Below are 27655 nucleotides of genomic sequence, written 5' to 3'. Positions count from 1 at the left end.
TCATACAATTAAAAAAATGGATTTGTTGCTTATGGATCAAGCATTGCACCCACAATGTAGCGCGATACTTCTTCTAGAATGCAAATGCGTATCCAATTTTCAATCATTGCAGTTTTAAATTGCTCATATCCGAGTTTTCTAATCATCCAAACCGTTTTGATTTGTCATAATAGTTTCTATGTCTACACATGAGTGAATTTTGGGTGCAATTAGACACACAATTGAATGCAAAATTGCCATGTTCATCATTTAGATCAATCATTAGCATGGAAACACACAAAAATTCTTCACAATTGGCCTTTTTTTTTCAAGAAAAAGATCCTTCTATTAGTTAATGAAAACTGCCCAGAGGGCTACAACCACCTTTGCAAGAGAGGGCTACAACAAACATGATGGGGAGACTCTCCCAAGGCAATGAAAAAACATCATATATACAATGAGGCTAAATCAAGAGATGGGAGGAGGGAAGAGCCACATAGGTGGACGGTAGTGCCATCTGAGCACACCCTAGACAATGGTGAAGAAAGGCCCAGGGCGCCAGAGTCGAAAGAAAGCCTCGCGATGCTCCCGCATGCGGTCGGAGCTGCCCTGTAGTCCCTCAAGCTGTCCTCTGAGAGTATAGAGCAGCTCTAGCCAAAAGTCACGAACAGTCTCTGCTGGTGGCACAGGGCAAGCCTCAAAGATGCGGAAATAGCGGGCCCGCCAAATGAACCAAAGTGTCAAGCTACTCATGAGCTCCCAACACTCCTCTCTCTCACTGCACCACTCCTATGGAGTGAGCTCTATAGCAAGCTAGAGTGTAGGTCGCCCCCCCTGCATCACTATCATCCTGTTGGTGGAAGGTAGCTCAAACTGAAGTGCCGAGCCCGTGAGAGTGGACCAAGCCACTGCCCCCCAAGTGTATTGTCGATCCGTGGAGAGAGTAGGCATCATCCGAATAAATCGTAGCGACACCTACTGGGCCGAGGGAAAGTCCCAAAGACAGTGACATTGACTCTCCACCAAATGGTCATAGGCTGCACATGCGACCGAGAGACCACTATGCACTAGCCATCTCCCTACTGTTGTATCTCTGTGTGCGACCAGCCACTGAAACAAGGTGACACGCCTTGGCTGTCTGGAGTCCTACAACCTCTCCCAAAAGGCTACCAAGAACTCGACTGTGAGACCCTCCTCTTGCCAATGACGTGCTGCAAAACAGGGAAGGCCTCTCTCTGTGCTGCTAGTATATGACGTCCTAGCCGAACAGTGTACTAAAAGAAAGTGACTCTTGGGTGGTTTGCAGAAGAGAAGGGGTCCCTCCATATCCACTCACCAGGATCCCACTGTAATCGTGCTAGTGGACAACACTCCCAAGTCCATAGCCTCCAATGTCCTGTCTCAAGAGCTGTTGGGTCAGGGTCTATGACGCAAGTCCTCCCATAGATGCCTACTACTCAGATCGTCTGAAAATAGAACTTTGCTACCTGTGGGGCCTCTACTGCAACTCGCTGTAGTCGTCCCCCACCCTGAAGCTCGAAGAACAGGGTTGGGATGGTCTCTGAGCAGGCCCTGATTGAGATGAGGACCTCCAGTCGTGTGAAGGCTCCCATCCACCACGGTGCTACTGGCTTGAGAGGTGTGAGCCACTCAGCTGGAACTGACTGTGAGATGTCCTGACACATGCTTTGCACCCCTCTCATGCCATGTAGGCTGGAACCCCTGCACCTCCTCTGACAAACCTGTGAACTCTAGCCAGTCACCTAGAGAGCGCGTTGGACCTGTTTCCATGGGACCCCAGGAAACATGAGGCCGCCTACCAACCAAGTGGCCTCTCTGAGTGATAACCATGGGGTTCGAGAGAAGGGGCTGGCATAGGTGCTCCTTCGTGCACGTCGGATGTCTCTACTCCAGGACACGCCGTAAGAGCTCCCAAGATCGAAGCAAACTCACAGTGAAGCGGTCCTCCAGTATCCTGCGCAAACCAACTCTACGTATCTCTGTAAAGATCCATCTGGTCTAAGGTTGCCAAGGGCCTCCTGACTAAGGCACCCTGGCACGAATCCTCTGCAGCAAGAACTCCTTCCAGGGCTCCTCACCTAGAAGAAGTCCTCTGACTCTGAACTTCCCAAGAAGGGCTCTGCTCTGTTGTGCTGGATCAATGAGCCCAAGCCCTCCCCGAGAACAAGGAAGCGTGATGACGTGCCAAGCCACCTTGGCTCGGGCTATCTGAGTGTCACGTCCTGACCAAAGGAAGTTCCTGATCAGCCTCTCTGCCTGGCTGATATAAGAACTCAAGAAGATCCAGTAGGAAGTGATGTACCACATAGTCGCCAACAACACCTTGTTGGCAACGACTACTCTACCAGCCAGAGAAAGTCGTGTTGAGCTCCAATGTAACAACTTTCTCCTGATAGACAGGAGAAGGGGAGCAATCTACTGCTCGATAGACAAGTCCAAACCAACTTGACAACCCAAGTACCGAACTGCAGTCCCTGGGGGAATCCATCTGAAATCCTCTCCTGGCATCCAATCTGGCAACCAACCGAGAAATCCACTGTCTTTCTCCAGTTGCTCAGTGCGCCCGATGCACAACAAAAGGTCTCCAAAGCCTGCTCACATCTGTGAAGATTGGCCTCTTGGACATCTTAGTACAAGTCTGAGTCATCTGCAAACTCAGCGTCCAGTAGCTCATCTCCCCGAATAGGGAGCGCTAAGCCCCGTAGACCAACCTGCTGTGACACCAAAAATCTGCTCATTGCCTCCGCATAGAACAGAAAGAGAAAGGGGGCAAGAGGACAGCCCTGTCTAACCAATCGTGTAAGCATGAAGCGTTCACCTCTATCTCCTTCCAAAAGTACCTGACTGTGAGTCTGTCTGTACAAGGCTGACACCCCTCTGATCCAAGCATCTGAGAAGCCCATCTTGCGTAGAGTGCCCTCTAGAAAGTCCCAGTCAACTCTATCGTATGCCTTCTCAAAATCGAGAAGAAGAATCACAAGGTCCTCACCACTGAGCCGTGCCAGGTCAGAAGCCTCCCAGAAAGTAAAGATGTTGTCAAGGATACTGCGTTCCTTGACAAAACCTGTCTGAGTCCCATGTATAAGGCTCTCTAAAAGTGGCTGAATCCTCAAACTCAGAGCCTTGGCAAGAATTTTGTAGGCTGAGTTGAGGATGGTGATGGGGTGCCACTGTCGAATCTTATCCAAGGAGCCACCCTCCTTGGGAATGAGGTAGAGCAGGCCCTCAATCATGCTGTCAGGCATCACTCCTGTGTGCAAAATGTACTGAAAAGCACTACAGAGATCTGGGCCAAGCAGGTCCCAGTACTCCAAGAAAAAGCTGGGAGTCAACCCATCCTCACCTGGACAGCTACCACGGGGGAGGGCCCTAAGAGCCATGTGCAGCTCCCTAAGCTGAAGTGGAATCTCTAGCCTCTGATGCATCTCCTCACTCACAAGACATGGCATTTGTGCCCAAACCTGCTCCCTGCATGCATCGTGTCGCTCTGACTGGGGCTCAGCAGACAGTAACTCACGGTAGAAGTTAGTAGAAACTACATGCATATCCTCGGGCTCACAAGCAAGTGACCCATCCGGCCTTCTAAACTGACTAACCTTGGCATGCAAGTGCCGAGGTCCCATTGTCTCAAAGAAAGCACTAGTCACTCTGTCACCCACCTGAGTCCACTGAGATGCCTGTCGGTGGAAAGCAAACTCATGTCGCCTCTCCTCTGTGCTAGCAACCTCCTGTCAAGCTTGCTATAAGTGCTCCTCCAACCAAGGACTGTCTCGATGCTGCTCATGCATCCTCTGTAGTGAAGAAATGCCCCGTCTGAGATGCTGCTCTACCTCTCTCGTTGCAGCCCCGCGAGCCAGAGACTCCTGAAGAAAAAATGGCTAATCTGAGCTAGGCCTGAGTCTACTCTGTCAGTAGGAGAATCCTGTCTGTCCATGCCCTCTGTCCAGAGAGCCTCTACCCTCTCTCTGAGCGCTGAGTCCAACAAGACCCTCTCTGGTATGTGGCGCATCGTGCTCCCACTCCTCTGCCTGTCTGCCACCAGTGTGAGGATCACTGGTGCATGGTCCGAGAAGGAAGTCCCTGCCAGGATGCCCACTGATCTTCCCAAGTCACTGAAGTGGTCACTAGTGTAGAAGTGATCTATATGCAATAGATTCACTCCTCCCACTTTGCGGTCCGACCTAGAGAAGGCAAGACTGTCTGGGGGCCTCACAAAACCAGAGTGCTACCATGTATCCGAGACCCTCAAAGTCATACACAACCTCTCCCAAGTTGCCAACTCGACTCCATGCACATTAGCATGGCTGCCACCAATCCTGTTAGAAGGGTCCTCCAACATGTTGAAGTCCCCTCCTATGCACCAATGATCTGCCTGCGCGGCAGAGACTCAACAATCTGTGACCAAAACTCTGCACGAGCACTCGCCACATTGGGCGCATAGATGTTCAGGAAACCCACAAGGCCACCCTGATTCTGCATAGTACTCCACTGAGACCTGCTAGGCACAATAAACCCTCTACCCACAATGGTCTGCTGCAATGAGTCCGCAATAGTCATACATACCCCACCCTGGATGCCTCCAAGTCCAAAAGCAGTTGACCAAAAGGTAGATCATATTGTCCAAGCAAAAGCTGACCACATCATCGAATGCGGCTCTCACACAGATGGTGCTCCTGAAGCATAAGGAGATCAATCTCTCCTCCCACAAGACAACGTTGAAGCTCCTGACGCAATCAGCCCCGCTGACGCTGAAATTGGGGCCCACCTAGTCCCTGCAGATTCCATGAGACGATCCTCATGGGGAGCGAGAGAGAACAGATGCTGCCACAGTAGCTAGACAGGATATCTTTGAGGCTGGATTGGATGGGGAGTAATCTGCATCCGAGCATCCTCTAGATAGGCGTGACTGCAGTGAGTGCCTAGCTCAAACCCAAGCAGAGCGAGCCGTGCATAAAGCAACCTCCTCTGTCGAGGAGTCCTCATGAATGTATACATAGCATGGAAAACACTGTAGACATGTAGTAGTGTTAGTGTGTATACGCGCTTCACCAAGGGCACTTTTCTCCCATTGGGTTTTTCCCCCTGGACATCTGGTGTGAAAGGACACCTTATCTCTTAGGGTCTCATATAAGCTTTGTAGCTCTGAGTTTGTATATACTCTATTATTCTAATATAGAGAGAAAGACTACAGAGATCTCGTACGCAAGCTCTGTGTCTTCTCCTTCTCCATCTTCTTCCTACTCTGAGTTGCTATCTTCCTTCTATTTCCTCTTTCATCATCTTCAACAATTGGTATCAGAGCAAGGTGATTTCCAAAGCATCTACTTGTGTTTTCGCGTTCGCGTGCGCAATCGCAGTTTTCAGGCAGTTTTCGGAAAATTTGCTCGTGGGAGCATCCTCGACGTTCCGGGAGTATTCTCATCAGATGACCTGGGGTTTTACCCCACTTTTGAATCCGTTCGAGCCCTCAAAGTTTTGTTCTGAGCAGCGTAGCAGAAGTTACTTTTCGGAGGCGTTTAGATCAAGAGGGTGTGCTTTTTGACAAATTTTCTTCAGGTAAACAGTTCTTTTGGGAAGCAGATTGTCTTAGCTTTGTGTAGAGTTTTGCTTGCATTTGAGAGGAGATTTGTGAATCTCTTGGAGGTTCTTTTGCTCTCTTGTGTGCATCCATAGTATGGCTCAATCTACGTAGAAAGAGTTTTTTGGTGCGTTTACATCCGAAGAAAAATTGGATGGTACCGACTATTCTCTTTCGTCTTTTATGGCCAAAAATATTTTGGTTGGTAAAGGATTGTGGGATTATGTATCTGGAGATGAAGTTCGTCCAGGTAGCATTGCACCTGCCACGCCTGGTCGTGGTGCAGCTGTTGGTGCAGGACCCTCACAAGTCACTCCAGAGCAAAAGAAATGGGATACTAAAGATGCACAAGCTATGGCTATGATTGCCTTAACCATAAAGAGGACAATCACACCACATATCAGATCTTTCAGAACTTCTGAGAATGCTTGGGACACTATGCAAGATATGTTTGGAGGAAGAAACGCTGCCAGAATAGAGTTTTTGAAGAAACAACTTGACAAAATACAGATGGACGAAGGTGACGATATCGTCAAGCATCTTGCAAAAATTAGGGATCTTAAAGAGCAATTGCTTAGCATTGATGAAGTGATTCCAGAGAAGGACTTGGTTTCAAAAACACTCAATTCACTACCACCATCTTATTTGACTTTTCAGACTTCTTTGACTCTGTCTTTGCGAGCTAATCCTGAGCCTCTTCGTTTTGAAGAGTTAGTGGCTTTGCTATTGCAGGAGGATCAATCACGTAAAAACAAGTCTTTACAGGTGGATGGTATGGATCATGCTCTTGGTGTACAGAACAAAAACAAGGGTAAAGAGAGTGCTCATCACTCCAAGTCTGGTGCAGGACAGTCTTCAGAGAAGTCTAAAAGTGATTCCGATAAGTCCAAGAAGAAAGGTAAATATCACTACTTCAAGAAACCTGGTCACTACATTAGTGAGTGTAAAAAGCGAATTGCTAAAGAAAAGAAGAAAGAGTCAAGTTTGGTTGTTTCAGCTTCTAGTGATTCTTCTACAGCTAAAGAAGAGTCTGCAAACTTTGTGCAGGATTCTTGTGCTTTTTTAGTATGTTCAGATTTTTCTGCTTACAGTGTTGATGAGACACAAATTATTTGGTACTTTGATAGTGGTGCATCCATGCATATTACTTCAAGGAAGGATTTGTTTTGTTCATTGGATGCAGCTCCAGCAGGAAAGAAGGTGATATGTGCAAATAATGCTTCTTATCCAATCAAAGGCGTTGGTAAGATTTTGATTACCATTTCAGATGGTTCAGATTTGTGCTTGCCAGATGTCTTATATGTTCCAGGGATCAAGAAGAATTTGTTGTATGTATCCTCTCTTGCAAAAAATGGTCTTCGGTTCATTTTTGAGGATGACATATGTGTTGTACGAGATCGAGAGAATGGTTATTCTCTTATCACTACAGGTACGCTGGAAAATGGACTATTTGTGCTAGATCATTATGAAAACCAGATTCAGGTATGTATTGCAAAAACAAAGACTCAGGCCATGCAGGATGCTGAGTTGTGGCATGCTAGATTTGGGCATGTTGGTTATGGCAGTTTGATGACTTTACAACGTCATAATATGGTGCATGATTTGCCTTTATTGGAGATGCCACCAAGACATGTATGTGAAGGTTGCGTTCTTGGAAAGATGCACAGATTTGCATTTTCGCGGGATGGTTCAATTAGAGGGACATGAAAGTTGCAGCTTGTACACAGTGATGTATGTGGTCCTATGAGGACGCCATCTATGGGAAACAGCCTTTATTTTGTGACCTTCATTGATGAATTTTCCAGGTTTTTTTGGGTGTATCCACTCAAAGCAAAGTCAGATGTGTTTGCAATTTTTCAACATTATGTCCCATGGTTGAAAATGAAACAGGTTGCAAAGTACAGACTCTTCGTATCGATCGAGGAGGTGAATACATGTCAGGTGCATTTAAGGATTTTTTGGGAAAGAAAGGCATTAAACACCAATGCACTATGCCATACACACCACAACAGAATGGTTTTGCAAAAAGGAAGAACAGGTCCTTAATGGAGATGGCTAGATGTATGCTCAAGGCTAAGAGTTTGCCTCATAAGCTATGGATGGAGGCAGTTGCTTGTGCAGCACATGTTTTGAACAGGTGTCCTACTCGTGCCTTGAAGACCATTACTCCATATGAAGCTTGGTATGACAAAAAACCTTCAATCAGTTATCTTCGTGTTTTTGGTTGTCTTGCTTATGCTCACATCCCTCAGCAGCAGTTACGTGGGAAGCTTGATGATAAGGCAATCAAATGTATATTTGTGGGGTACATTAGTGGAAGTAAAGGTTATAGACTTTACAATCCTGCTACAAACAATATTTTTGAAAGTCGTGATGTAATTTTTGCAGAAACTACTGCTCAACCTATGGTTGCTTTTGATGTACCTCATATGCAGACACATGATGTTTTGCTTCCTTCTTTTGTGGAGAATCAAGAATCACAACAGGTTGATAATCTTGATCAATCTTTTGATCAACATGTGACACCTCATGATGTAGAGGAAATTGTGCGTGAAGAGCAAGAAGTTCTCAGGGAAGAAATAACCTTGCCTAAATGGGTTCAAAAAACTTTGTAGGATAGCAAGTTGGATGCATCGTTGCCACGAAAAACACGTGCTGGTACTACTTTTGGCAGAAAGCAAGTAGATTTGGCTTGCTTTAGCACTCTTTGTGATGCAGATGAGCCTGATTCATTTGAACAAGCTTTAGAGTGTGTTGAGTGGAAAGATGCTATGTAGCAAGAATTTGATTCTATTCATAAGAATCATACATGGGATCTAGTGGAATTGCCTACAGGTAAAAAGCCTATTGGTACAAAGTGGGTTTTTAAGGTAAAAAGGAAACAAGATGGTACTGTTGACAGGTACAAAGAAAGGCTTGTGGCAAAAGGCTATGTGCAACAGAAAGGCATATATTATGATGAAACCTTTGCTCCTACTTCTCGTGCGTCCAACAGTTAGATCACTAGTTGCAATTGCTACTCATCATGGTTGGAAAGTGCATCAGTTGGATATCAAAACTGATTTTTTGAATGGTGATTTGCAGGAAGAAGTTTATGTAAGTCAACCAAGTGGTTTTGTTGTAAAAGGTCAAGAGCAAAAGGTATATAGATTGCGTAAAGCTTTGTATGGTCTCAAATAGGCTCCAAGAGCATGGTATGAGAAGATACATACTTATTTGATTGGCCAGGGATTTCAGAATAGTCCAACAGAAAGTACTTTGTATGTCAAAAAGAGAGATAGAGTTCTCATTATGCTAACACTTTATGTGGATGATATGCTTCTTACAAGCAATACTGCAGATGAAATTGAAGCGTTTAAAGATGCTTTGAGAAAAACCTTTGAGATGTCTGATCTTGGTTTGCTACATTATTACTTGGGTATTCAGTTTGTGCAATCAGAGGATGGCATATACATGTTGCAGGCAAAATATTTGCATAAAATTTTGGACAAGTTTGGTATGCAAAATTGTAAACCAATATCTACACCCATAGAAACTGGATCAAAGTTGAGCATGCATAATGCTGGAGAACCTTTTGATGTACATACTTATGCAGCAGTGGTTGGTTTCTTGATATATTTGGTAGGCAACACTCATCCAGACATTCAATTTGGGGTTTCACAAGCAAGCAGATTTATGCACAACCCAGGTATGCATCATTGGCAGGATGTGAAGCGCATACTTCGTTACCTTTCAGGTACCCCTAATATTTCCATGTTCTTTCCAAGGGGGGACATGTATGGAAAGCACAGTTCTATGCAGCTTCTTGGTTACAGCGATTCAGATTGGGCTGGTGATTTGACACACGACATTCCATAAGTGGGAATTGTTTTTTCTTGGGAAATGCATGTATATCTTGGCTAAGCAAGAAGCAACCCACAGTGGCTACATCAACTTGTGAATCTGAGTACAGGGCAACTTTCATGGCAACAGTTGATTGTGTATGGATACGCAGGTTATTGGCAGATCTTTGTGAGTGTCAACAGGCACCCACTACCATTTTCACTGACAGTCAGAGTGCTGTGACAGTTGCAAGGAATCCAGTATTTCATGCAAGAACAAAGCACATAGAGGTTCACTACCACTATGTCAGGGAAAGGCTACATGCAGAGGAGATCACACTAACTTACTGTCCTACACAGGATAACATTGCAGATCTATTTACGAAGGCGTTATCACGAGAAAAGTTTGAAGCTTTCCAAAAAGCTTTGGGCTTACTCTCATACACATGATGATCTGCTACCTTGTACAGATTCACACTATCACTATAGGGGGGATTTGTAGACATGTAGTAGTGTTAGTGTGTATACGCGCTTCACCAGGGACACTTTTCTCCCACTGGGTTTTTCCCCCTGGACATCTGGTGTGAAAGGACACCTTATCTCTTAGGGTCTCATATAAGCTTTGTAGCTTTGAGTTTGTATATACTCTATTATTCTAATACAGAGAGAAAGACTACAGAGATCTCGTACGCAAGCTCTGTGTCTTCTCCTTCTCCATCTTCTTCCTACTCTGAGTTGCTATCTTCCTTCTGTTTCCTATTTCATCATCTTCAACAAACACTGCGTATCAGCAAAGAAGTACACCACAATGTGCCTACATCCTGCTGAGTCTGAGGGTGTCACCGCAAACTTGGCCAATGGCCACAAAGTCTGCAGCATGTCTGTAACTCCAAGTTCTCCCATGTGGTGAGAGAACTCTAGGACATGTGTATGCAACCATCCCAACACTGAGTCAAGGGTCCACTCTGTCTCGGCCAATGGCCACAAAGTCTACAGCATGTCTGTAACTCCAAGTTCTCCCATGTGGTGAGAGAACTCTAGGACCTGTGTATGCAACCATCCCAACACTGAGTCAAGGGTCCACTCTATCTCGGCCCTGCCGCAGAGGGGGAAGGAGAAACCAATTGCTGAGTCCAAGGCCTCTGTCCCCCTAGCAGCAAGGAACAGATCATGGACCCTGAAGCAGGATGCCTCATGGTCTGCAGAGGGATCGCTGAGAAAATGAGTAAAGCCGTAGTCAAAGAAGTCCCAGCGGCGCCAGATGTCAATGCTCGTCAGACCATGAGGGATAGTTGCAAGGGAAGATGTCTATATCTACAGAGGGGGCCGTAAGAAAGGTTGACCCTCTCTCGCTAGGCGAATCGTGGAAAAGGCGCTGCCAAGAGATCTCCTAGCCACCGAAGAAGGCCCTGTCCCCTGGGTCGACTGTGGAATTCGAGTAGGAGGGGGGGAGAAGGAGCTGGGGGAAGTGGTGGAGAAGAGGGGCGGGAGGGGGCCACAGAGGTAGAGGGGCGAGGTGGAGAGGCGATGGGAGCAGAAGGCGGGGGGAGGATGAAGAAGAGGGGGGGAACTCTGGGGTGGGAGGGGCTGTCGAGGGTGAAGCTGGGGTGGGGGTTGGAGCAGGGACCTCCTCCTGCTCAAGAGGACCAAAGCGGTTCCCCGTGGGAACCCACTGCTGCTGAGTAGGCGCCTAGGGGCCACTCTGAGTGCCAGGCTGATGCTCCCGCCCCTGTTGTCATTTACCATGGGCCTGCTGCCACCTCTCCTCCGTTGGAGCACCAGGCTCAAAGGGTGGCTCTGCATGTGTGCGATGTGTCGCTGTCTGTGGCTGTCGACCAGCCCTGGTAGGCTGAGGCTGAGGCTGTGGTGCAGGTCGAGGCCTTCTTTGTGGATAGGTCTTCGCTAGATGGCCCATTTGGCGACAAATGAAGCACTGGTTTGGGAGGCTTGAATACTCCACACTCTATCTAAATCAACCCCCACTCACCCGAGGAAAAAGGATAACCTTCAAGAGCGTGTGGGTGTCTCTGACCAAAACTCGAACTAAGGGGATGCCAGTCGCCTTGGCAGCTACTGATGCTGTCGTACGAGGTGTCTCCAAGACAGTCCCAATGGATGAGGCAATCTTGGAAATAAGTGGTAAGTACTTCAGTCATAAACCCGAAAAGCAGACCGAGATGGGGATGTCTGCCTCCTCTAATAGAACATCGGAAGCGGGTCAAAACCATGTCTCCAATGTCGAAAGTGGTCACGTGCTTCTCGGATGGTCAGTGGACTCATGGCTATGACCTTGGACACCATCTCGAAGGTCTCAAACTCGATCTGATAGTAACCCCGTTCGAGAATCTGGACATCCAAGATCTTGCCCACCTCTGCGAGAAGGCGGACCTGGAGAAGGTCACGCAGCTCTCCTCTGCTAGGTCGAGTGCCGAGAATCTTGCAGATGACCAAAGTCGCCTACAATCTCTCTACCTCTGCGGCAAGGCTCTCTTGCTCTATCAGCGAAAGAGCAAGTCGAATGGTGGGCTCAGCGGGGTCGGGGTGAGGGGGCTTCAAGGGAGTCCCTTTGTGGCGAAGCTGGAGCCTCCATCTAAGTCTATTGTTGTGGTGTGAGAAGAAGGCGATGGGAGGACTCTGCAAATAGGCGCACAGAACACTACCCCAGAGGAGACCGGTGCTGAAGGAGCCAACTTGTAGGGAACTGTCAGGATGAAAGAGAGCGGGCGGGCAGGCGGGCGGGGGGGGGGTTACGGGCAGGGGCGACTAAGGTGGGAGCGTTGGAAGCAGCGGGTGGGGACGGTTGGGGAGGCAGGGGCGGCAGTGGTGTGCGCAGGCGGCAGCAGTGGGCAGGTAGGGCAGTGAGGGCGAAAGTGGTGGGTGATGGCGTGGGCGGCAGTGGCGGGCGGGGGTAGCGAGGGAGGCAGGGCAGCGGGGGCTGGCGAGCAACGTTTAGGGGGGGGGGGGGGAGCGATGGCGCAGTGAGGGGGGACAACAGCAGTGAGCGCACAATTGGGTATTTTTTGATCAATTCATCTCAACAATTGACCCAATTTGTGATAACAGCTCAATTATTTGACAAAATCATCATCATAATTGGTAAAAAATACCAATTATTCATTCAGCCATTGGATTGCGCATGCCATTGAGTAGGTAGTAAAACCCAAATTTAAGCTAAACTTTTATGTAACTATTACATTAATTCCACATTGCAATGCTCAAATTGCAAACTCAATAAAGCATAAGTGAGTGCATGCATACTCAATTTCTAAAAAATTAACACTATTTTGACCCAATCAAGCAATGCACACTCAAAAATTAAGCACAAATGATCAAATTTGGCTCAATTGGCAATGCATTTAGGTTTACACCTAATGATTGCACACACTTTTCATGCAAATTTCATAATCAAAAATCATTTAGGTGCCCTAATTGACCATCAATCATAGAAAATCAAGTAATCTTGGATAGGCACACACACTCACTTTTTGCTCAATTTTTTGTCAATTAGGCTTATCCAATGATTGAATTAGCCTAGCATACACATCCTTTACATGATTGCATACTCATCTATCATCAATTCCATCAATTTTTATGTATGCACACATTCAAGATTAGGTGCACACACACTTGAAATTTTTGACATTTTTTCCCTCTTTGGTGTATGCACACACATAAATTCTTGATGACAATTAAGCATTATTTGGATACACACAAAGTTCATTAGTCACAATTTGACTACTATCAATTTCATTCCAAGTGTATCAAATTAGGTACAAAGTGTAGGTCAAATTGTGCTACACACATAATTTTAGAAAATAATTAGCAAATTGAATCAAATTAGGTGCAAAGTGTAGGTCAAATTGTGTTACACACCTAATTTTAGAAAATAACTAGCAAATTGAATCACATTGATCAATCAAAAATTGACATAACAAGTGAGTGCACTTACATCGTAATTAGACTCCAAGCTATTCCTTTGCTCCACGCAAAGTCGCATCATTGCACACACAAGTGTGTGCACCATCAAATCGGCTCCAAAATTGACCATTTGTAGGTCAAAATCAAACACTCAAATCATCAAATTATGCATAAATTGGTACAGTTAACTTGATTAGAGGATGATTCCACCTCTTTCAAGGTGATTTCACGTACTTTACACTTCAAATTTTAGTGGTTAGGCTAGCAAGGTTAGTCAAAATTAGTAGAATTAGCATGAAATTAGTAAAATTAGCATGGAAAGAAGTGAAATTAGTAAGGGTTAGCATGAAATGAGTGAAATTGGGGATTTGGGGTATTCATAACTCAACATTAGCATCAATTTCTTGCACAAACATCATCGAATCAAACCAAAAATTGAGTCTGCACATCCTAAACTCACTAGCTTAGGTTATCGATCCCCGGCAACGGCGCCAAATATAGGGACGCGTTGTAGCACAATCTAATCACAACCCACAAAATTGTCAAATCGTGGATCGGTAACCCGGCTAGGGCATGGAAGCACGAGCCTTAGATGTATAGACATAGAGGATTCAAGGGATCCTTCTACTTATCATAGAGAGAAGCCATGGAAAGGGCTTCCTCTAATCAACAACACATTCCTACTTACTAATCACTTCCACACAATCACGTGGTTGAAATTAACCTCTCACATCAATCACTCTATTCGTAACTCTTAATCACACAACTACACAAGCATGCAATTAACATACCTACTCCGCATTAGTGTGTCCATTCTGGCACAACCCCTCAATGCGACTACGTATGCACACACACTAACCGCACACCTTGTAGAGAGAGATGAAGAGAAGGAAGGCATAGTCCTCATACACCATGTCCAATGGTGTGGATAGAATAGATTAACTCGAAAAAGGGATTAGGATATCTACCATCACACTAATGCAATCTCACTCCACATAATCAAACAAAGAAGACTAATAAGAAAGAAAGTGTAATTGATTATTAGAAATCAAGAGCTACATGGACATGGAAATCCCATGAGCCTCATGACCATCCACTCTACAAAGAGGAGAACTCACCCAAGAATGACTTCTCATTAAGCATAGGGCTCTTTTATAGCTTTGGGCCTCAAACCCTTCAACTATGGGATAAAGTTGAGCTCTTTAGCCTAGACTTATACAACTTTGGAACTCCTAAATGATCCCAAGGCCCTATACAATGAAAAGGAAATATTGTGCACTATAGCAGATCCACAGCTTGGTGCATAATTGGTGTAGCCTGCGTTAGCCGCTGCTAACACTATTTCCATTACATTGGTATCAAAGCATTGTGGTTTCTCTTTTCTTGCTTAAGAAGAAAGGTCCTTAAGTAGCTTATTAATGGGTTGATTTTGTTAATTATATTAGAATAAGTGGGACTAGAATCTATTATTGGTTTTGTTGAGCCCACTATGTGGAATATGGTGCACACCTCAGGAGCTTTGGTCTTGATAATGGAGTATTTTTAGACTTGCCTACGGCTTTACCATTATTGAGCCATAAGAAGTCCAAAAGGAGCTAGCCCTTGGCAATTTTGCAATATTAGATACACTCCACTACTCTCTATAATTTAACTAATTTGAGCCATGGGTGTAGATACTTAAGTGCTGATTTTTAAAGGCTAAGAGGAGTAGTAACTAAGGTTTTGAATTGCTAAAGAATACACTAAGTAAACACATAAGTATAATTAGCATGGCTGACAATAACCAAGAGAGTAGAATTAACATTGATAACTTTAATTTTGCACATGAAGGTGCTAATGTTAATTCCCCCATGTTTGTTAATTTTCTTATTGCTAGGTTGCATCAAGCTATGGGCAACCCTACTTTGCAAGCCAAAGTTACTCAATAACGTTGTGCTTATGGGATTTTCCTTCCTCTCCAAGAGGAGAGAGAGCTTAGGAGGTCTCTTGATGAGACTCCTGAAAGAAGACTCTCTCCCATAAGAGAGAAGGAATCCAAAGAATGAGAAAGAAGCGAATCCCTAAGTTCCTCTAAAGATGTGGCTCCACGAAGACAACGGTCTAGACGATCGCCAACTCCTCCCAAGACAAAATGGTTAACCCATAGTTCGTCTCCTCGTTACTTTGAAAGGGAAGAGAGGAAACAAAGGAAAAAAATTGCAACAAAGAGGTCACCCTCTTCTCCTTCTTCTTCACCTTCCTCCTATTTCGATGAAAGCAATAATTATTCTCCTAGAGAATACAAGAGGAGAGGACATCGTAAAACTTACCCTGCATGGCGAAGGTCCCAAAAGCTCAAGAAATTCAAAGAGGGAGGAAAGATTATCTCTTTTCTCACCTATGATGGCACCTTTGGTGCCACTAACAAAGTATTGGCCTTCATACAGCAATTCGATGTGGCCTTTGGAGACGAGGGCTTCACGGAGTCCTCCAAGCTACACCATGTAGCTATGCACTTCCAAAAATCGGCCTGTCAATGGTGGTCTAGTCTCCGTGGGAATGGGAAAGCCCCAAGAGCATGGAAAACTCTATGGGTTTCCATAATGAAGCAATTCCTTGAAAGAGATGCCAAGGACAAAGTTCTCACCGAATGGCACAGTTTAAAGCTACTCTTCAACGAGTCTATCCACAATATGTAGACAATTTTTTGGGATTTATATCTCAAATCTACAATCTTTCAAAGGATAGACATTGTTGAACAAAAGCAATAATTTTGTGCGGGATTACCTGAAGAAAGGGCCGAGTATGTCAACTCCCAACGGCCTGGTTCTATCATTGAAGTAATCTACGACACCATGGTTGCTTCCCACATTAATTTCCAACAAGGGGCTAGATGGAATTTCAAGCCCATGGAAAACAAAGACTAAAGTGATGCGAAGGGAAAAACCAATGCCCAAAATTCTTCCCAAGGAAACTCCAATAACAGCAAAAACAACCACTTGTCCAAGGAGAAGGGAGTTTACAAAGGTAAAAACAAACTCTCTCCTGAAGATCTTGAAGCTTTTCGCAAGGGGGTAGAAGCATGTTAACGTGTCACTGAATATGTTGTCTCGGACAGTGCTAGTTACTTGTGCTTGTTAGCATATACTAAAAACGGATGGTCAAGTCCTTTGAATTTTAAATGTTCCATTAAAAAATTATTTTCCCTCCTCATGTGCTTCTGTTTTCAGTTACTCTCTCTCTCTCTCTCTCTCTCTCTCTCTCTCTCTCTCTCTCTCTCTCTCTCTCTCTCTCTCTCTCTCTCTCTCTCTCTCTCTCTCTCTCTCATTTTTTCCTTGCACCGGGAATCCTGCCTGAGAGATTAGTTGTCAAAGATGAGCTCTTTCTCTCATTCTGACACAGACCTACGGAAATGGAGAACCAACAGCCAACATTATTGCCACTAGCTCCAATGCTGGAAATGGAGCCGTACAGTAATCTGATAGTAGGAAAATCTTATGTGTATCCCACCCACTCCAAATGAAGTCATTGGTTTTGTTGGTCACATCTATAGTCTTGTGAGGGCATTTGTTCATAGTATGTGTGTATTACAACATCAAGTGTTGACAGCTATACCTTTAAGTGATTTTAAGTAAGTAACATATTATGCACGTCTACAACTCTCAGGAAAAAGCAAAAGAGATCCACTATAGACAATGAATTACAACTCCCAAGATCCGTCTCTTTTTGTAATCATGGAATATGAGAGAGTAAGAAAGAGGAAACAACGGAGCAGAAACAAATGAAATTTGAGCGACAACATCATGACCTCAATGATGAGGAGAAAAAGAAAATCTCCTCCAAGATTGTGAGAGCTTTCAAGAGTAGGACTGAAGGTTTTAGTGTAGAAGCAAAGTGGGAAATCTAGAATCTTCTTGCTCAACATCCACATGTTCAGGCGATCCATGATGAGTCTTTTGAGGAGGAGGCTGCTGTACAGACCGCAATTGTCTCCAATGTCCGCAGCACACTGGCTACCGTCAAGCAGCCACGTTCCAATGAGGAGTTGTTTTTGAAGAATGCAGCATTGCAGATGATGGTGAATTCAAAGGAAAACATGCCTATTGCAAAAATTGCAGGGTCCTAAATGCCAATTGTCGCACCTTGCACAAGGCGAAATCATGACAGGCGAAGCCCGATATTGATGGTCTATTGTTTTCATTGGTTGCGTGTCACAAGCAACACCATCATAGCCCTATCACAGATGAAATTAAGGAATTGATCTACACATTTTGGAAAGCGGAGACTCGCGTATCATCGAACAACAAGGATGTTTGTCAAAAGAGGATGGGGAGGAAAAGGTACATAACACACCCAGTGCACCTCCTAGACGAGCCTCAGGTGATCAATCAAATACTTGTACCATAACTTATGCATTTTATGCATTGCATCTCTAGTGCTTAGTAACTTGTATATACTGATCAATAGCATACTGATCTGTAGACTTTTGCTAGTTATCATATAGGCTGTGTTGGTTAGCATATTGACTATGCTAGTTAGCATATTGTAAGGTCTCTGACCCCGATCAAAAGAGCACCATTGTACCATAAAATGAACATAATGGAAAAAGTTACTATTTTTATCAGTTTTCCAAATTCTGTCAGTGCCATGATGTTTAGAATGTTTTAAAGCTCCGAAATGTGAATTAAAATAATTTTTGTAAAAAAATTCCAAAAATAGTAAGTTTTTGGTCACCCGACCCGTCCAGTTTTGATCGTCTCGAAAAACTGCACCCGTACCTCGAATTTCAAAAAAATGCATTTTCGGACCCCGGGGGCTGCTAAATATGGCAGGTACTCGGGCCAATACGTCTTAGTTAGAGCTCCGTATAGCAATTTATGGCGTCAAAATCCGACTCGTATGACCCGTTTTAGCCTAAAACCAATTTTTCCAAAAATTGAGCGGGGAGGCACCGGAGCCCGGGACTATGTGGGAACAGGTCCCAGGCCACTCCAGATCAGCTTTAGCAGCTAGGGGGCGCCCTCTTGCCTTGTGGGAGTCCTGGGAAAGCTTCTAAGCCAGTAACTAAGTCTCAGAGTCAGTTAAACTAGCCAACCTGACACTTGGTGAGTAGGGAACTAGACTTGCCATGCTTAACTGGAGAAGCTCCCAGATGCATTTAGCAACCCAGGTCGATTTTCAGCCTGTAGGAGAATATTTAAAGACCTGCACACACACACACACACACACACACTTATGCTCATACACACACACACACAGTGCATACACACACACCTACACACACTGGGAAGGTGCTGCCGGTTCACACATCTTTTGAAGGAGAAGCAAGGAGGAAGGTGCTGCCGATTTCTCGTCTCAAGAAGCTCGATTAGATCAGAGAATCGAGAAGATTATCAGTCCTTAATCACGGTAACCACGGTTTAATTAATGCTATCTGTAAATTCCTTTCTCTACCATCTAAATTCCTCGTCTATTATACTTATTCCTAGTCGCAATTCTCTATAATTACTTTCTAATTTCTCCTTAACCAAATTCTATTATGTAATCATCATCCCATAGCTGAATTATCAGCCATTCATCACTCTTGATTAATGATTAGTGCATGATTATTAGAATTTCTCTCTCTAGGTAGCATAGTAATTAATCGGTAAGCTGGTAATTGTGTAGATTGATGAGAATCATTCGTTCTATCACTCATTAATATTGTAGCCGAATTAAATTCATTTCTCTTATGCATTAAGATATAATTAAGGGAAGATTAATCTATCATTAAGTCTCTAAGAGGTGGTTTTTCTCACACCTATGCATGCGGTGATTCTGCTCTCTCTTAATGCTAGGAAAGAGATTAATCGTGCTAGGAAAGAGAGAGAGGTTTTTCTCACACCTATGCATGCGGTGATTCTGCTCTCTCTAATTGCTAGGAAAGAGATTAATCGTGCTTAATTCATCTCTCTGGTAATTCCATTAGTGAAGTCCTATTATTCCTAATCATGTAAGTCGAGTAATTATCTTTAGAGCAGGTTCCCATAAGAATATGCATCATCCATAATGATTGCTAATGGAAAAATCTAAACCTCTCATGTAGCAGGCATTGTTTGATGTTGCTAATCTATCATTTGGCTTGTTATGACGCTTGCGGACATTAGCTCTTTTCTCCAAGTTAATTATTTAAAATAGTGAGTTTAAAATGGCCCCGGTTAAGAGGACTCCCTTTGGTGGAGCCCACGACCACAAGGCAGGAACGAGCAAGGTGAACGGAAAGGGAAAAGCTCCCATGGAGGAACAAATACCGGCCATCTCACGGACCATTGACGAAGAAATGTAAGAGGTAGGTCATAATTTTATTTAAGTCGTTTGAATTAACATTTCACACGTTTAGTTAGGAATGAACATATCCCCAAACATGTTGGAGAAATCCGACGGAAACCTCGGCATTGAATTTATTTGTACATTTAAGTCTAAGGTAGGAAAGAAATGATTGATGGGTATGCTATTTGCAATAGGAAAGAATGTCTGCTAGGGAAAATTTAGCTCGACATGTTCATTTTACTTCCAATGTTGAATCAGTCCTGACCCCCCTACTGATCACAAGGGGCAGAGTTCCTCGTTAAGGGCTCTTGAATCCACGACTTGCTTTTTATGCGGTGGATACCCACGACTTGCTTTCTATGCGGTGGGAACCCACGTCTTGCTTTCTATGCGGTGGGAGTGTCCATGACGTGCTTTCTATGCGGTGGACATACCTAGTTGTATGGGCAGCTAGGCGACAACGGGAGGAGTGAACTCTCGCTGGAGGGGGGATGTTGTACCTCCAAAACATTGGAATTTTTATGAATAAGTTTGAGTAGAATGTTTATGAGAATTATGTCTTGGTGTTGTTTGCAATACTAATTGAAGGGATGTCTTAACAAACAATGCGATTCGGAATTAAACAAGGAATGTTTATGTTGAACAACCTTGTGGTAGTAATTAGGTCACGCATGAAAGTGTGAGTGTGGGGGTGGAAAGTGGGGGCTTGGCTCAGGTTGCCAATGCCTACGAGATGGGTGGTCCCGATTGGTCGGGAACTCTCTGTCCCCATAGTGCTTACTCAATATTAGTAATTACTCATTGCCCCTAGAGCAGTGAAATCTCGAGGGTACGTGCCTCTGAAACATGGGGAAAAAGGCACTCGAGGTTTCTCTCCTCTTGGAAAGTGGGTCTTAGGATCGCTAGATAGTTCAAGTACGCTTCCCCTGCGAGGTGGAGCTAGATCTCCCTGCTAGTAGGCTCGAACTTGACTCACTTTGTGATGAGAGATCGTCCGCTAGTCGAACCCTGAACCATTTTTTTTGCTTCCGCAATAGATCTAGTGGCCACCGGGTTCACCATCAGATCCGCCATTGGATACGGCGGGGTGGGGACCTCACACATATGGAGTATGCTAGTTAGCATGTCTTGGGTTCTAAATAGCATATAGAGCTAGTTGGTTAACACAATATGTATGCTAATTAACATACCTGGTATGCTAGTTAACAAACCTAGTATGCTAATTAACATACCTGGTATGCTAGTTAACAAACCTAGTATGCTAGTTACATACCTAGTATGCCTAATTGCATGATAAGTACGATGTCTAATAGAAAGTGATTATGCTAGTTAGCATATGGAGTTCGCTAGGTAGAATATGGAGTATGCTAGTTAGCACGCCTTCAGTTCTAAATAACATACAGAGTTAGCTGGTTAACACAAAAGTATGCAAGCTAACACCACTTATGCTAGTTAACACCTAGTATGCTCACTAGCATGATGTGTATGCTATTTAAGACAAGGGTTATGCTAGTTAGAACTAGCAGTTGGGCTGGGTATGCTAGTAAGCATATGGAGTATGCTAGTTGGCATAAGGAGTATGCTAGTTAGCATGCCTTGTGTTCTACCTAGCATATAAAGTTAGCTAGTTAGCACAAGATGTATGCTAATTAACATCATTTATGCTAGTTAGCACCTAGTATGCTCAATAGCATGATGGGTGCCCTAATGCGTATACTAGTTAGCATAGTGAGTATGATAGTTAGCATATGGAGTATGCTAGTTAGCATATAGGCTATGCTAGTTAGCATATGGACTATGCTAGTTAGCATATGGAGTATTCTAGTTAGCATGCCTTGGGTTTTAAATAGCATACATAGATAGTTGGTTAACACAATATGTATGTTAATTAACATACCTGGTATGCTAGTTAACATACCTATTATACTAGTTACATACCTAGTATGCTCAATTGCATGATAAGTACATTGTCTAACAAAAAGTGAATATGCTAGTTAGCACATGGAGTTTGCTAGTTAGCATATGGAGTATGCTAGCTACCAGGCCTTGAGTTCTAAATAGCATACAGAGTTAGTTGGTCAACACAAAAAGTATGCAAGTTAACACCACTTATGCTAGTTAACAACTAGTATGCTCACTAGCATGATGGGTATGCTATTTAAGACAAGGGTTATGCTAGTTAGAACTAGCAGCTGGGCTGGGTATGCTAGTAGCATACCTTGTGCTCGAACTAGCATACAGAGTTATTTGGTCAATGCAAAAAGTATGCAAGTTAACACCACTTATGCTAGTTAACAACTAGTATGCTCACTAGCATGATGGGTATGCTATTTAAGACAAGGGTTATGCTAGTTAGAACTAGCAGCTGGGCTGGGTATGCTAGTTAGTATGCTAGTTAGCATGCCTTGTGCTCTAACTAGCATACAGAGTTAGTTGGTCAATGCAAAAAGTATGCAAGTTAACACCAAGTATGCTAGTTGTATGCTCACTAGCATGATGGGTATGCTATCCTGAGAAAAGGGTTATGCTAGTTAGAAGTAGCAGTTGGGCTGGGTATGCTAGCTAGCATGCCTTGTGTTCTACCTAGCATACATATCTAGTTAGGCAGCACAAGATGTATGCTAATTAACATAATTTCTTCTAGTTAGCACCTAGTATGCTCAACAGCATGATGGGTGTCCTAATGAATATGCTAGTTAGCATATGGTCTGTGCTAGTTAGCATGCCTTGTGCTCTACCTAGCATACAGAGTTACCTGGTAAACACAAGATATATGCTAGCTAACACTATTTATGCTAGTTAACATATGATGTTGCATGCACATTAGGATGTTGATTGTCACTATGATTTGTTTTCATGAAAATGTTGTATGTCCTAGTTAGTAATCCGAATACTGATCATCATTTGGATGTTGCAGGTTGAGTTCTTTTGTAGACTCAAGGAAAAACATCTAGATTGCAAGATTGGCATGAGAATGTTTGAGATATTGAAGCTATTCTTTTGTAGGTGGCTGAAGGATAGATACACATGTTGTTGCGAATACCATGTGAAAATGTATTTTTTGAAGGACACACTGAACCACATGCGCTATCGTGCTTTTGGGTTGCATAGAGCAGGTTGTGACTGTATATGCAGTATCTTTGCCCCAGTGAGAACATTAGCAAGGGTTGCTTGGCTTCACATCACACGCTCAAAGGTGTCACACATATGTGGGAGTCTGTTCTCTGTCCAAAGCCCGCAGATGCATTTTTCTGTCTGGAGTCCCACAGCCTCAGCCAAAAAGCTGCCAAGAACTCAACTATGAGACCCTCCTCCTGCCAATGACGCACTGCAGCGGGGCGGGCCTCTCTCTGCGCTGCAAGTATATGACGTCCAAGCCGAACAGTGTACTGGAAGAAAGGGACTCCTGGGCGGTCTGCAGAAGAGAAGGGGTCCCTCCATAGCCACTCACTAGGATCCCACTGTACTCGTGCCAGTGGACAACACTCCCAAGCCCATAGCCTCCAGTGTCCTGTCTCGAGAGCTGCTGGGTCAGGGTCTATGACGCAAGTCCTCCCACATATGCCCACAACTCGGATCCTTTGGAAACAACACTCTGCTACCTGCGGGGCCTCTACTGTAACTCGCTGTAAACGTCCCCCACCCTGTAGCTCAAAGAACAGGGCTGGGACAGTCTCTGAACAAGCCCTGACTGAGATGAGAACCTCCAGTCGTGTGAAGGCTCCCATCCATCAGGGTGCTACTGGCTCGAGAGGCGTGCGCCACTCAGCTGGAACTGACTCTGAGATGTCCTGACACATGCTTTGAACCCCTCTCATGCCCTGTAGTTGGACACCCTGCACCTCCTCTGACAAACCTGTGAACTCTAGCCAGTCACCTAGAGAGCGCGCTGGACCTGCTGCCATGGGACCCCATGAAACATGAGGCCTACTCCCAACCAAGTGTCCTCTCTGAGTGCTAACCATGGGGTTCCATACGAGGGGCTGTCGTAGGCGCTCCTCCATGCATGTCGGTTGTCTCTGCTCTAGGCCACGCCGTAAGACCTCCCAAGAGCGAAGCAAACTCACAGCGAATCGGTCCTCCAGTCTCCTGCTCAAACCAACTCGGCGTAACTCTGTAAAGATCCATCTGGTCGAAGGTTGCCAAGGGCCTCCTGACTAAGGCACCCTGGCACAAAGCCTCTGCAGCAAGAACTCTTTCCAGGGCTCCTCGCCTGGAAGAAGTCCTCTGACGACGAACTTCCCAAGAAGGACTCTGCTCTGCTGTGCTGGATCAATGATCCCAAGCCCTCCCTGAGAACAAGGAAGTGTGATGACCGACCAAGCCACCTTGGCTCGGGCAACCTGAGTGTCGCGACCTGACCAAAGGAAGTTCCTGATCAGCCTCTCTACCTGGCTGATACAAGAACTCTAGAAGATCCAGCAAGAAGTGATGTACCACATAGTTGCCAACAACACCTGGTTGGCAACTACTACTCTACCAGCCAGCGAAAGTCGTGCTGAACTCCAGTGTAACAGCTTTCTCCTGATGAACAGGAGAAGAGGAGCAATTTGCTGCTCGGGGGAAAAATCCAAACCAACCTGACAACCCAAGTATGGAACTACAGTCCCTGGGGGAATCCACCTGAAACCCTCTCCTGGCATCCACTCTGGCACAGGAGCACTGCCAACCGAGAAAGCCATTGTCTTTATCCAGTTGATCAATGCGCCCGATGCACAGCAGAAGGTCTCAAGAGCCTGCCCACACCTGTGTAAATTGGCCTCTTGGCCCTCTAAGTACAAGGCTGAGTCGTCGACAAACTCAGCGTCCAGAAGCTCATCTCCCCGTATCGGGAGTGCTAAGCCCCTCAAACCAACCTGCTGTGACACCAAAAATCTTCTCATCGCCTCCGCATAGAACCAAAAGAGAAAGGGGGCAAGAGGACAACCCTGTCTGACCGATCGTGTGAGCATGAAGCGCTCACCTCTACCTCTTGCCAAAAGCACCTGACTGTGAGCCTGTCTCTACAAAGCTGACACCCCTCTGATCCAAGCATCTGAAAAGCCCATCCTGCGAAGCGTGCCCTCTAGAAAGTCCCAGTCAACTCTGTCGTATGCCTTCTCAAAATCGAGAAGAAGAATCACAAGGTCCTCCCCACGGAGACGTGCCAGGGCAGAAGCCTCCCAGAAAGTGAAGATGTTGTCAAGGATACTGCATTCCTTGACAAAACCTGTCTGAGTCCCATGTATAAGGCTCTCCAAAAGTGGCTGAATCTTCAAACTTAGAGCCTTGGCAAGAATTTTGTAGGCTAAGTTGAGGATGGTGATGGGGCGCCACTGTCGAATCTCATCCAAGGAACCACCCTCCTTTGGAATGAGGTAAATCAGGCCCTCACTCAAGCTATCCGGCATCACTCCTGTGTGCAAAATGTACTGAAAGGCACTACAAAGATCGGGGCCAAGCAAGTCCCAGTACTCCAAGAAGAAGCTGGGAGTCAGCCCATCCTCACCTGGACAACTACCACGAGGAAGGGCCCTAAGAGCCGTATGCAGCTCCTCAAGCTGAAGAGGTATCTCCAGCCTCTGGCGCATCTCCTCAGTCACAAGACAAGGCATCTGCGCCCAAACCTGCTCCCTGTATGCATCTTGTCTCTCTGACTAGGGCTCAGCCGTCAGTAGCTCACGGTAAAAGTCAGTAGCAACTGCACGCATATCCTCAGGCTCACAAGCAACTGACCCATCGGGTCTCCTCAGCTGAGTGACCTTGGCATGCGAGTGCCGAGGTCCTACTACCTCAAAAAAGGCACCTGTCACTCTGTCACCTACCTGAGTCCACTGAGATGCCTATCGGTGAAAGGCAAACTCATGGCGCCTCTCCTCTGTGCAACCAAGCTCCTGTCAAGCCTACTGTAACTGCTCCTCCAGCCATGGACTGTCTGGATGCTGCTCCTGCATCCTCTGTAGTGAAGAAATGCCTCGTCTAAGACACTGCTCCTTCTCTCTCGCTGCGGCCCGTTGAGCCAAAGACTTCTGGAGAAAAAAGTGGCTAAGCTGAGCTAGGCCTAAGGCCACTCTCTCTGCCGGTAGAGCCTGTCTGTCCATGCCCTCTGTCCAAAGAGCCTCTACCCTCTCTCTGAGTGCTGTGTCCAACAAGACCCGCTTTGGGATGCGAAGCATCGTGCTCCCACTCCTCTGCCTGTCTACCACTGTGAGGATCACTGGTGCATGGTCCGAGAAGGATGTCTTGCCAGGATGCCCACTGATCCCCTCAAGTCACTGAAGTGGTCACTAGTGTAGAAGCGATCTATCCGCGATAGATTCACTCCTCCCACTCTGCGGTCTGATCTAGAGAAGGCAAGACTCTCTGGAGGCCTCACAAAGCCAGAATGATGCCATGTATCCGAGACCCTCAAGGTCATACACAACCTCTCCCAAGCTGCTAACTCGACTCCATGTACAGTAGCATGGCTGCCTCCGATCCTGTCAAAAGGGTCCTCTAACATGTTGAAGTCCCCTCCTACACACCAATGGTCAACCTGTGGCAAAGACTTAACAATCTGTGACCAAAACTCTGCATGATCACTCGCCACATTGGGCGCATAGATGTTCAGGAAGCCCACAAGGCCACCCTGAACCTGCAAAGTAATCCACTGAGCCCTGCCTGGCACAATAATCCCTCTGCCCACAATGGCCTGCTGCAATGAGTCCGCAATAGTCATGCATACCCCACCCTGGATGCCTCCAGGTCCAAAAGCAGCTGACCAAAAGGTATCATAACGTCCACGCAAAATCTGACCACAGCGCCGGATGCGGCTCTCAGACAAATGGTGCTCCTGGAGCATAAGGAGATCAATCTCTCCTCCCACAAGGCAACGCTGAAGCTCCTGCCTTAATGTGAAAGTATTTGCATATGTACAAGATCAAGACAAGCATGGAAATAGTACAACAAAAGAAAAGATCTTTTGCACAAAGAAATGCAGTGCTGGGAGTTTCTTCAACTCTTGAAGACCAAGTTGGAGCTCTTTATCACTCATAACTATGTGGCTCGATGGCAAGGACAACAATTCAAGGATTGCCTTCTTTGGTTTCCGGACGATGTCATCGTGTCAGTTGTTGATTTTGCAGAGAATTATGCCTTCAAGGAACAAAATAAGATTCAGTCAATGCATTGGCACTCTAGTCAAGTAACCATTTTTGTACACATAACATACTACCGCAAGGCAAGGGAGGTAGTCAAAACCATCCACTTCTTCATATCAGATGACAAGGTGCATGACACGTTGTTTGTGCAGCACTGCTTCATGCTACACCGTGATTGGTTACAACAAGAGGGTGTCACTCCTAAGCAACATTGGTGTGGTCTAATGGTGCGGCCTCACAGTTCAAAAGAGCCAGGCCTTTTTACTTCGTTGCAAGATATGGTGGACTCACAGAGATGGGGATGAGCTGGTTCTTCTTTGGATCAAGGCACTGCAAGGGAGAGCATGATGGTGCAAGAGCAGTTGTGAAAAGAACCTTTAGCAGTTGTGAAAAGAACCTTGACCCATGAATAGCTAAAACCTAATGGAGCTATTTTGCGGTGTGCAGCTGATGTGGTTGCTTATTGCCAATCCAACCTGTCACAGGGAGCACCTTCACACTATCCTTCAAAAGAAAGGGAATGTTCCCGTGTGTTTTGGGAGGTTAAAGAGGGGGAAGTGAAGAGGGAGGTGAAGTGGAATTGTGCCACTGTGGCAAAAACTCACTCTCTGCATGCTTTTCGTGGCCACAACCCTGGGGATCCATCTGCCCTTGCAACAAGAGCCTTGTCATGCTTATGTGATGCATGCATGCATAGAAGATGGAATCGATATGTCAATAAAGCTCACGTGCAACCTTGAGATTATCATATTCTACTGCCATTACCTGATGAGGCTATGTCAGATTCAGAAGATGAAGCAGCCACCTATGATGACTTCACATTCAAAGTTCATCATGATGAGTTGAGTAGCACTCTATGTGCTGGCGACACATTTGTTGTAAATCCAGATGCTTCGACCAACATCAAGGATGTGGATTTCTACCTGGTCAAG

The 27655-nt window shown here is 45.4% G+C and overlaps 1 protein-coding gene across 1 annotated transcript; it reads left to right on the top strand.

Annotated features, from left to right (window-relative positions):
* The first annotated feature begins 5761 nt into the window (after nt 1–5761).
* Nucleotides 5762–16773, top strand: LOC147427413 (uncharacterized). Its single transcript, XM_086496729.1, has 3 exons — nt 5762–6476; nt 6576–6643; nt 16699–16773. The coding sequence occupies exons 1-3, from the start codon at nt 5762–5764 to the stop codon at nt 16771–16773; spliced, it is 858 nt and encodes a 285-aa protein (XP_086352855.1).
* Nucleotides 16774–27655: the final 10882 nt, after the last annotated feature.

Source organism: Adiantum capillus-veneris, chromosome 23, assembly GCF_014529385.1.
Source record: "Adiantum capillus-veneris isolate H3 chromosome 23, ASM1452938v2, whole genome shotgun sequence".
Classification (NCBI taxonomy): domain Eukaryota; kingdom Viridiplantae; phylum Streptophyta; class Polypodiopsida; order Polypodiales; family Pteridaceae; genus Adiantum; species Adiantum capillus-veneris.
The sequence above is the reverse complement of the archived record's forward strand: the minus strand, read 5'-3'. Positions and strand labels throughout refer to the sequence as shown.